This window comes from Cyprinodon tularosa, unplaced genomic scaffold, assembly GCF_016077235.1.
Source record: "Cyprinodon tularosa strain WSP-4 unplaced genomic scaffold, ASM1607723v1 ctg60, whole genome shotgun sequence".
Classification (NCBI taxonomy): domain Eukaryota; kingdom Metazoa; phylum Chordata; class Actinopteri; order Cyprinodontiformes; family Cyprinodontidae; genus Cyprinodon; species Cyprinodon tularosa.
The window spans coordinates 1,349,365-1,361,181 of record NW_024039341.1 but is presented as its reverse complement, the minus strand read 5'-3'; the positions used below and the strand labels follow the sequence as shown (position 1 = coordinate 1,361,181).

The 11,817-nt window shown below is 38.0% G+C and overlaps 1 protein-coding gene across 1 annotated transcript; it reads right to left on the bottom strand.

The window, feature by feature from the left end:
* Positions 1-391: 391 nt before the first annotated feature.
* On the bottom strand, positions 392-8,563 carry LOC119797897 (persulfide dioxygenase ETHE1, mitochondrial-like). The gene is made up of 7 exons (XM_038307156.1): positions 8,099-8,563; positions 7,501-7,645; positions 2,284-2,432; positions 1,978-2,107; positions 1,497-1,586; positions 849-965; positions 392-722 (listed from the first exon to the last, which is right to left on the bottom strand). The coding sequence occupies exons 1-7, from the start codon at positions 8,294-8,296 to the stop codon at positions 676-678; spliced, it is 876 nt and encodes a 291-aa protein (XP_038163084.1). The 5' UTR covers positions 8,297-8,563; the 3' UTR covers positions 392-675.
* Between the last annotated feature and the right edge of the window lie 3,254 nt (positions 8,564-11,817).

Genomic DNA, 11,817 nt, shown 5'->3' with positions numbered 1-11,817 from the left:
ATTTGAACATGTTTTATTTTGATACTGGCCTCTGAAACTATCAAACAGTTTACAATTAAAGGAAATGAAAGCAGAACAGTTAAAATGTGAAAAAGAATCCAGCATCCCCACAGTTACCGTAAATGTCATTGGCCTTCTTTTCTAAATCCAGCTATATGACAGAAATGTAACTAGATAAATTTCTATAGAAAAGCCAAGGCCATTAGAGGGTTTCGTACATCCGTTTGTAATAAACACAATCCTTAAAAGTTTTGGATGGGACGGGTAGCAGTTTGGCTGATCATATAACACATATTATTAAAGAAAGAGTCAAGCATCATTTAATAGGCAAAACAGAAGTTCCAGATGCAGGAAGGCGATAAGAACACTTAACTGAAAATGTAAATTGTTTATTACTTTTATTACCCTACAGCTGCACAGAGTAAATAAAACACACTTTTAACTCAAGACACACACAAAAACTGTTATGTCTGTATAGACCAAATCAATAATTAAATCTAACCACATTTTTAAGCATTTTAAGCACACTTAGAGTTACATAAGTGGCTGCAAAAAACATAACATGCACCTTATGGTAAGCTGTTGCAGCCAAGTTTGCTAAAACAAACATTTAAATCTGAACCATTCTGTGGTTAAGTCGCTGATTTTATAAACGCGTTCTTCTCTCTAAGGCATTCAGAGTCCATGTAGTCCACATACTAGATTAGCAGGCACCGAAATATCTGCAAAGAAAGCAGAAGAGGACCAGGTAAAGATGTGAGGTGAAGAGTTGCACTTTTTATTTGTACAAGACCCTGTTATTAACACACAGGTGATAGTCTAACTGTTAAATAAGATGATTCAGGTACCTATTTTGTCTGGTTTTGGGAGATTCAAGCTGTTCATAATATCCACAAATTCATCCTTGGACTTTGTCAGGCGAGGGTTAAACTTGCGTTCTTCACCAACTGTGGAAACGGTCTGACCTGGATCATAAAAAAACATACAGTTCGGTGTGATCTTAGTGGAACAGGCTCAAATTAGAACTGCACAGATCAAGCATTACAAATACTAGGGTTTAAAATATATAAAAAAAAAAACATTTAAAAATGTTAAAATATTAGATTTGAAAACTTGACCTACATTTTATTGATCAGTTAAACACATTTTTATTATAAGTCTTTTTTCTGTTGATTTTGTCAAAAAACAACTTAAAGATAAAAAGAAAAAAAAAATGATTTCAGTTTCTCAGAGCAGACTGTTGGGGAACTTACTTCTCCAACAATTTTTCCTTTTACTCAACTTCCATTTACATGCTTGAACACAGCACTTAGCAATTTGGGGATTTTAACCAAATGTATCATCCCTTTCAATGCCATCATAAAACAATTCTAGAAAAAAAAAGGTATTGGAAATGAAAAACATTCCAAGATTATATATGTATCTAAATATATCCTAATTAATTTTTCATTTAACATAATAATAAACACCGCACATGTGTTTTAAAACTAACTAACCTATATAGTCGTGTGCTGGGTATACGAGGCAGTCATCAGGCAGTGTGAAGATCTTGTCGTGAACTGAATCATAAAGGCATTTTGCACAACCTGCAATATAGAATTAAAAAATGGCAAAAATATTTATAATATATCAGAAATATAAACAAATATTTTCCAATATTTTATGTTCAAGTTTTCACAAATAACACACAATAATAATATTTACAAAGATTACAAAAATAAAAGCTCAGCACTGAACCGTTTTTATTCAAATACATTATATGAAGAAAAGATTTTAGTCTCTTTTCCCAGCAAAATGTCCTAATAAATACTCATGGTTCATTAAAAGGCTGCTTCAAAACTTCCAAAGAAGATGAAATAACTTGATTCAGGTGGTTTAGTAACACAGGACGTTATGCCCGAGGACTAAGATTGGGAAACTCAGTGTATGCAGTGATAGTTCCATTAAGAACAAGGAAGTGTCATGACATGAACCTACCCTGCTGGAAGTCTGTTCTGCCGCAGCCTCGGATGAGCAGAGCGTCTCCAGTGAAAGCCATGCTCTCATCTCCTGATACAAGAGTTGTGCACCCATCTGTGTGTCCTGGTGTTTCTTTCACAATAAGGTACTAGAAAGAAGAGAAACCATTCAACACCAAGCATGTTAAAATGAAATATTTCAAATTTTATGGCAACAGGCACAATAAAAAGGTCGAACAACAAAATTTAATAATGACAAGCTAAAATCTAGAATCAGTGGGACAGGGAGATAAAATGGTTGTAAAAAGTTTTAGAGCCTTATTACATGTTTTCCAAAGGGGATCCGGTCGCCTTCCGACAGCAGGATATCTGCAGAGGCGCCGCTGTGTTTAGAGATGGCACTCTTCAATCCTGCAATTTTTTTCTTCATCAACCCAGAGCTCGTTATGTGGTCTGCATGGCAGTGGGTGTTTACTACCACGAAAAAAAGAAAAGAAAAATGAAATGAAATACAGGTTAACATATAGCATTAGGTAGGTTTCGGTTATTCCATCTTTTGTATTTCACTAGAATTCTTTTGATAAGAAATTATGTCTCCCACAGTATGATTAATCCAGATTAAGCTACAAACCTATACCCACCTGGGGGACATTTCCCAGCCCCTTTGACAATGTAGAATTGTAAATAACTTGCAATAAAAATCTCACCGGGGTGGCAAGGTGTCTAGGTTTGTAGCACTGTTACCTTGAAGCAAGAAGGCCCTGTGATTGAATGCCATCTAGTTATTTCCTGCATGGAGTTTGCATGTTCTAGCCATGCATGAATGCATGAATTCTGTTGTTCTCGCTCATTAATAGTCTAGAATTGTGACTGTGAAGTTGAATCCACCTTGATTGGCATGTTAATTACCCTTAAGTGTTACGGTAGAGTTAGTGGTAGAAGATTGATGGAATATTCTTAGTCTACACTATAAGAATATGATCATGACTCACAGCACTGGCATGTTATCACTTGTAGTTTTATTGAGGTTTTAAAAAGTTACAGGTATACTAAATCTTTCATTCAGCATTCCTACAGCCTGCCACAATAAATCAGTCAATTGCATGATAAATGTGCACAAGCTCAATACTTGTTGCTTGTTTGTTTCCTTGCGTCTACCTCTTCTTTTACTATAAAGACTGGATGACAAAATGTTTTACTCTGTCTCAACTAACCCCTCCCCTTTCTCCCAATTTCTTAAGCCACTTTCACTAAGAAAACCTGAGTTTTTCCCGAACCGGGTTGACCCACTATCAACCGGCTTTTGGCCTTTTTCCGATTTGACTGAAAAGTTGAGTCTGACACCCTTCTCCCATTGCACTGCGTTGGGTGAGCGTTGATGATGTCGACAGTGGATGGGAGCCAGAGCATAGTTAGTATTCTTTGTTTCAGTCTTTTATCCTACCGAATCCCTCTTACCAGTGCTGCACCATATTTATCGAATGTAAACAGAGCTGTTTCGGCTTGTTAGATCAGTAATAACTGGCGCGGTGTGTTAAAGTAGTTATACGTTGCGTTCAACTGAGTCACATAAGTTAGCAGGTCAGCTTAGGTCTGGTGTTCCCACTGCATTCCGATCAGAGCCGAGGCGACTTTAACACAGGCCGCTTGACCTGGGTAGACACACGTCAGTGAGCTGTTCCCACTGCCATTAAAAGCCGATTGCTCCCAGATTTTCTGTTTTTTCGGCCAGTGTGATATGGGGTATTATTGTTTGGAGGAATGAACAAAAATTCCAGGGGAGGGTGTGGTCTTCCAGGGGGTGTGTTTGATTTCAACGGCTGCGGCCTCTAAGGACCCGGTCTATCTAGACGGGTCCTTCAAGGTCCATAAAAATAAGAAGGCTGGAAGAGTTTTGGCTATGGATTTAAACATATCCACCCTTCTGTGGCTTCCTAGGCCCGTATGCTTTGTCACCAGCAACTGTGACAGTTGACACACAAAGCAGGCAAACTGGATGCCAAAATTCTCCCATTGTTCTGTGTGCTAATTTAACTTTCAAGGAGCTTCAGCAGCAGTACCATTGTTGTGAATAACTGTCTTGTAGTCCCCACACTGCAGAGATATTGGAACTATTCACATACTTCTATCATATTAAACTACACTTACAATATTCACCATGGCTCGGTGCCATTTCCCTTATTCCTCTGAGCATGGAGCAGCTGGTCTGCTTTGACTAGTAATGAATCATGGAATAACCAAGGCTACGTGGGATACACCGGACCTGCTCTTCAAAACCGGCAAAAAGAAGGCTGCATTTGTCAGCTGCATAACAAGGAGTCTTCCCATCCGAACAGGCCTTGGTGCCGTGCTAAGTCGTAATCGGCAGACGAATCTTGCCTTCGGAGGACGCAGCTGCTGAATTCGAACTAAACAAATGTCTCTGTATGTTCCTCAGAATGAGGGCAGCTGCAGTGTCCTCGCTCTGCGGAACATATCGAGAGAACCATCACCAAGGATTGGCCGAGAGACCCGTGACCAGGTTGCTAGTCCTTAGTAGCAGTCACTGAAAAAACGCAGAAATTGAAATGGTTTCAGGGCAAGCCAGTATGTAGAATTTGTTATGGAACAACTAAACCCTAATTATCAAATACCGATTTCCAAGCTGAGAAATATTTTTTTAAAATACGACAGATGGGAACATCTCTATCGTCCCATTAATTCATGCTTATAAGATGCTGAATCAACAAAAAAATACAAAAAGGGGATCCAAAATGGTGCATACTCACAGACTGTGCATTTCACTTACCCTCTACATAGATGCTGACCTCTAACACCATTGAATATTGCAGATATTTTGAAAACTGTTGCAAAGATCAAATACCCACCCAAAAAAATTGCCTGGAAAAAATTACCTTCCCAGGTATATGTGGCCAATTGAGGCACCTGCTCTTATTTAAACAAAGCGCATTTGTTGGTAACTTTCAGTTTTTTTTTGGCTATAAAACCACCCCTTTTCTGTTTTCAATGTCTGAGCCTAATGATTCATATTTTAAGGGTCAATATAGTCTACAGAAAATACCCAACGTATTTTATTTATTTTTTGTCATTTCCAAGAAATTGTTTTCGAATTTGTCTGATTTTTATTCAAGGGCTTGTTTTGTTACACAGGCTCAGAGTCCATTTCTTCAACAGTTTCTGGTATTTTAAGAGTTAATACTTGCTTGATAATGACATTATAATTAGTTTAAAATGGTCTCCAAACAACGATATTATCGTTTATCTCAATAGGTTTTAGGACAATTTATTATCCAGCAATACTGGTTATCGTGGCAGGCCTATAGTTCAAAGTTCCTTTATTAAGACAAAAGAGAAAGTACCAGGTAAATAGAACAAAAGTTGCCTCTACATGACTCGTTCCTGTACACTGCCTGTCAGCTGGCTGAAAGAAGTCTGCTTCACTTGCAAGAAATACAAAGTTCTCTTTTAAATATACTATTCATGCCACCAACAAAATGGACAGTCCTGATGTGGAAGCAAAGAGAACCCCATCCCTCTTTATCATTAAGATAAGGCTGTTGTAAAATCATGGGTGGCGTGTCTATTAGGCTGCTGACTACAGGATAATTCCCTAAAAAGATAGCACAACTGATTATCCAGCTTGTGTCAGCTTGTTATACTCCTGTTGCTAAACCCTGTGAGATCTTAATAGATTCTACATAACTTTCATATCACATATTATAAAGGGCATTAATGGAGTCTATTTAACATTTCAAATTTCTGTTTAATGATGTTGAACTTATCCACATAGGCAAGTTTACTGGATGCTGTGGAAATGTCACATAACTACTGCTCAGAACGTTGGTCAGAGACCAACCAGTTGAGAACCAGCCTGATAAAACACGTTTAAACCATCTATAAAACTCTGCTTTATTGACACTAAGATGTGCAAACATTACCTTTATCAGTTTGTGTTTCCAGTCCTGATCTTAATTTCATGTCAAGCTGCTTCCGTTTCTACCGTCCTCTCATCTAAAAATAGGTTTCAATGTTAAATATTTTAATTACATGGTAAATGTAGGACCCATTTACCTTATTTTTTCTGTATTTATCTACACCTAGGGGTGCATCTCCTTTTGTGTTTTGATTATGTTGGAAGGAGGAAGTGTCATTCTATTCAGGTGTAAATGAGAAGAGGCAAACAGTTTTCTACTGTGCTTAGAAGTTATGTGGGTTTATTTTGTTCAAAATGGAAATGGAAAGACAATGGACATACAAAAATAAAATGGCTTTAAGAATAACTCCAAAGAAGGCTGACATATTCTTGATTGAGCTAATGTAAGGCCAAAGCATACCAGGAAGGAAAGCAACCAGTGGCCTAAAATATAAGATTTTAGCTGCTACAGTAGTGTTTCTCTTTGGTAGCATATCATTTAATGCAAAATTAGTACTCCTATTAAGTCTATATTAATAATAATAATAATAATAATGGCCTAAAAATTACAGGTAGTAATAATACAAATAAGTTTGACAGAGCAATTCATAGGTTTTTTGTTAAGGGTTTTCAATAAATATTTTTCATTATGTTATCAAGGTTTACTTGCAAGGGACCACTTGCTAGTTTTCTGCAAGGTTATCATACTATCATAATCTCTGACTGAAACATAGCCATGTGACTGCAATACATAATATCTTCAGGGAGTTATTTGATTTGATCATGAGGCAGAATCCTTCATATTTAATAAGAGTTTGCAGGCTGGGAATGGGAATCATGATTCCGGAAAACGTTCTTAATCGCTGTAAAAGTAATCCATCTGCCTAAAACAAAATTAATGGAAAAACGGTTTCAGTTTTGAGTAAATAATGTATCTTTAAGGTATGTCTAGGGCTGAAACAATTAATCGGATTAATTGTGATTAATCAATTATGGAAAAAAGCTACAACTAATTTAGTAATCGATTAATCTGTAACTGGAGTAGAGACTCTAAAATATGCCTTTAGCTGAAAGAGCAACCCACTTAGAGCAGTCATCATATCAAAATTGTAAAAAAAAAATACATATTTTGCATTTAAGATAGAATATTAGAATATTTATTCATTTGTCAATATACTCTATCCAGAACTCCCCCACTGGAAAGGTTTCAGTTTATGTTTAAATCTGTAAAAACTCTTCTTTAAGTCTTTTTCTAAGAATGATCAACAAACTAATTGATTAGAAAAATGATCTTGAGCTGCAGCCCTAGGTATGTTAAATAAATACATGGCACTGGAGCATGTTTATGATTAGATATCCATCTAATTCTTGAAAATACTTGACTCAAAATGAAAGAAAACATTTTTAGTTTGCTGGTACAAAAGTTGTTTGTTTAGAGGTAGGAAAATTGGCATTAACTGTCAAAGTAGTGAACCTGATGTATTGTGTCATCTTCTGTGTGGATTGTGGAGATAACCAAAGTGACAGCACAATCATGAAGAGTGATTCAGATTGCAAATCCAGAAAAAAAATAGTGGGAATGAGCATTAATTTTTTTCAGCTTAGCTGAAAAAAGTCACTCAAAGATACCTGCAAAAATCAGATTGAGCCCCAGCTCCTTCACCAGGATTAGATCCCTGTCCATTGTCTCCAGCACAGGATCAATAATAATGGCCTCTTTGGTGTTGGTGTCTGCCAGCAGGTAGGTGTAGGTGCAGCTCTCCACCTCAAATAGCTAAAGAGGGAAAACACGTGAGAAGAGGCGTTGCTTTGCTATGACAGTAAATATAGGTCAAGTTCTTCACGTTCTGCTCGTGTTCATAAGAGAAAGTAAGTGGAGATGCAAAAGCAATCTGTGCCCAAACATAACTGACAACAAAAGAAAAGTTAAAACTAAGATATTCTGTCAATTACAGTAAGCAGGAAAATGTATTAATATATTGAATTTTTTTTAAACCCATAAAATAAACTGCAACCTCATGATGATGAGGGCATATGATGGTTCTAAACATATAGATCTACAGCCTAGCTTAGCTCTGTTTGAACATTAGGCTAACAATATAAACACAAATGCTAGCAGTAATGCCTCTATTTACTGCAGCTTTTATCTTACAACCATGAAGGTTAAACATTTTCAGAACTCTCCCCCTTTGATAGAATGACAGAAGCTAACATAATTTGGACCTACTTGTCTGAACAGCAGTCCTTCGGTCTTCGCCGCCCTGGAGCAGTAAAACCTGCCGTTAGCCGCGGCAGAGCTCACGCCGGGGGAGAAACGCTTCCTCTGGGTCGCCACATAACTCGAGCCCTCGGTGTTGGCTCCGAGTCGAAGAGTCAAGGCTACAGCCCGGTGAATGGGTCTTACCCTTGTTAATACAGAGCACATTTTAGGTCCGAACTAACAGCGATGTTCGACCGGATTGGAAGTGGAACCTAAAAACCTTGAGCTTCCTAAAGAGTTTCTGCTCACACAGGTCTCATCCGGTCCTTTCCTGTCTGCTCTGATCTCTACTATACACAGAATTTAGATCTTTAAACAACAAAATCCGGGATTTTCCGCTTAGATCCAGATACTTCCTTTCAACCGGTGTGATGTTCTGAAACTGGGCCAAATCTGTCAGCTGTCGCGCGCAACCGCTTCCCAGGCGCGCTCACAAGTGACGTAGACACAACCGACTGTCGCGTACGTGACAAATGTATCATAACTGTTTCGTGCAAACGAAACGAAACCTGTTTTGTTTGTGATGAATGTGCCAACTCATTCATATAATTACACAAGCACGTACGCAGACCCACGTATATTTATATACTGCCAAAGTCATTTAGGGACTCACCTTACAGTTTTTAAAGCTTAAATACACTCATTTGAGTTATTGCTATATTATTATTTATCAAAGACATAGCAGAAACCTAAGATTTATAGGTAGAGTTGCCTGATGTTTACAAAAAAGAGAGATTAAACCTAGGCATGTGGATATATATATATATATATATATATATATATATATATATATATATCTGTTGACACTCATTGATTTTCAGTCATTTTCGACACTGCCTAACCCTAAAACTAACCCTAAACCTAACCATTACTAATCCATACCTCACATTAACCCAATTGACACCTTAGCCCTTAACCTAACCATTAGCAAAATACCTTATGAAGACCAGAAATATGTCCTCACTTTACAAAAACTGGCCCTCATTGTGATAGTGAAATATAACTTCTATTTTATCTGCATTCAGGAGCAGAAAGTTAAGAGTCCTCCAGGTTTTGTGTTCAAGACATGCCTGTAGTCTATGTAATGGGTTAGGGTCATCTGGATTATAGACAGATATAGCTAAGTATCATCAGCATAACAGTAGAAATTAATCTCATAGCTGTCTAATAATTCTACTGATTGGGAGCATATATATAGTAAACAGAATTGGTCCTAGCACTGATCCCTGTGGTACTCCACAGGTAACCCTTGAGCATGAGGAAGATTTGTCATTAACGTGAAGAAACTAAAATCAATCAGATAGATAAGATTTAAACCAGTCTAGTGCTGTTCTTTTAATCTATCTTTCAATCCTTATGTCATTTTGTTTGTATTGTGTGCTCTTGTCTGTTTGTGGGATAAATAAAGGATAACTCATGTTTCTGAGTGGATTCCAGTAACATATGACATATAATATCTACTTTGAAAGTTAATATGACTCTTATCTACCTAGATATTCTCTTTGGTCTGAAACGCCTCTGTCAGGTCGAGGGTCTGTCGGGGCAATAAGTGAAGTTTCGACTACGGTACTCTGTTTCTGTAGATCTACGTTTTCTTGCTCATGTTTTTCATGTGCTTATATAAACTTTTTGTGTTTCCACTGCATTTAACCAGCTTTTTACAAGCCTTATAGCTTGCCATTGTTTCATTTACAGCATTAACATATAATCTTTTTCAGCTCTGGTGTCTGAGGAGCAGCAAGTGGAGAGAGAACTGAGTGGGCGGGCCAGGCTGGTGAGAGGAGAGGGGGGAGCAGCAAAGTGCTGTGACACAGACAGGGTGACTGGTGAATCTGCTGCAGTTAGTGCGTGCGGGAGAAGTATAAAAAAGTATATATTATGTTAAAAAAAATATTGTTCAATATCAATACCAGCCTTGGAATCGTTACTATCAATCCTAGGATCGATCCGCCCACCTCTAAGGGAAAACAAGACTCTAGGCAGAGCAACCTAAGAGCCTCTTTGACCGAAGAGCCCTTTTAAAGCTACTTGTTCAATAAAAATTTTCATTTGTGTAATATTCAGTTTACTTTCAAACCAGTGGGCTTCAATCAGACTGTAATTTTGAATATAAATTTATGCTACAGAAATTAGAGTTCCTTTTACAGCAACTAAAGCCCCCGTCACACTTTGACGCTTTAGCCAGTCTTCTAAAACACTGGCATATGCTGAACTTTCTATGTATTTTTTTCAATTTTGGGTGTATGCATAGAGTATTCATAACGAGTCCAGAACTTATGTCCAATGATGGCCTAACTTATGCATAACGCAGAGCAGCGTGATGCCTATGAAATGTTACAAGCCTGTGTCCTGAGGGGGGCAGCAATGCACCCAGAGGTGCCCGGGCTGTATAGAAGATTTTTTTGATCATGGTATTAACCCAGCTGCTGTTTACCACCTGGCAAAACAAGAAAAAAAAAAAGAAAGAAAAAGAAATAGAAAGAAAGAAAGAAGGTTGGCAGCCACAGCAGATTCAGCGTCATGTCTGCTAGGAAGTTTGTTGGTCGTGGCCGTGGGCGCGTACGCAGGCAGGATCCATCACACTCACCTTTTCGCTCACCCTACCACTGGAACAGAGCCTAATTGATGAGATCATGCTGATGTTGGAAGAAAATGATCAAGATGTGCCAAGTCCAGCTCCTGAAAAACAAACCCTTACCATAATCTGCCCTCCTCCAAATTTTACACTTGGCAAAAGGCAGTCAGACAAGTACTGTCTCCTGTCAGCGGGCCTCCTGGCAATCACTAAACTTAGTCAGATATCCAGATGGAGAAGAGCGATTAGCCAAGATGTGCTTCTGACCCTACAGTCTAACAAACTGTTGTCTGTTTGTCAGGCAGTCGTTGATCCAGGTGATAGTTGATGCCTCCACCTAAGTCTTGTGGAGTTTTTTTCACAAAGTAAGTCAGGCAGAATTGTGTTAAATACATCGGAGAAATCAAAGAACATGATACTCGCAGAGCTGTCTGCTGTGTCTAAATGACAGTGGGTTTGTTGAAGCAGGTGCATGATGGCATCTTCATCTCCAACTCCATGGCGATAAGCAAACTGCAGAGGGTCCTGATGACTAGTTTGCTTGCTGAGTGAACCAACAGGGAAAACAAGGTGTAACTAAAATAGTGCCCCTCATCCATTAATGTCAGTGCATATCATGTGAAAGAAGTAGTGAAACATTGGACAGCTGTCCATGTTGACTGCTTTGTAACCTCGTTATTACCATCTAGTCAGCAAAGATTGGATTTATCATGAGTTTGTTGCTTTTCCCTTCAAATGGTTAGTGCACAGTTAGACTCATGGACAACTGGAAATACTGAAAGTTAAGGGCTTTTCAGAAAAAATGTTTCACCTAGTCCACCCTTTTCATCATTTTACAGCCAGAAAATAAGTAAAAATGGTCAGGTCACCTGTATATAACTATGAACGTACCGTGTTTAAAACCATCTGTGTAAATGTAGCACAGGTGTTGGACATCATTATTGTTATATATGAAGAGCATGCAGGGGCAAACTTCCTTCAGGTCAGTCACCTTGTTTAATGGTCAAAGTATAGGCTTATCAGCTATATATCCTTATCAGAAAAATTACATGGAGCCTGAACGTGTTATGCAACTGCTTTTATTACTACTATTATTACTATAAATATTTGT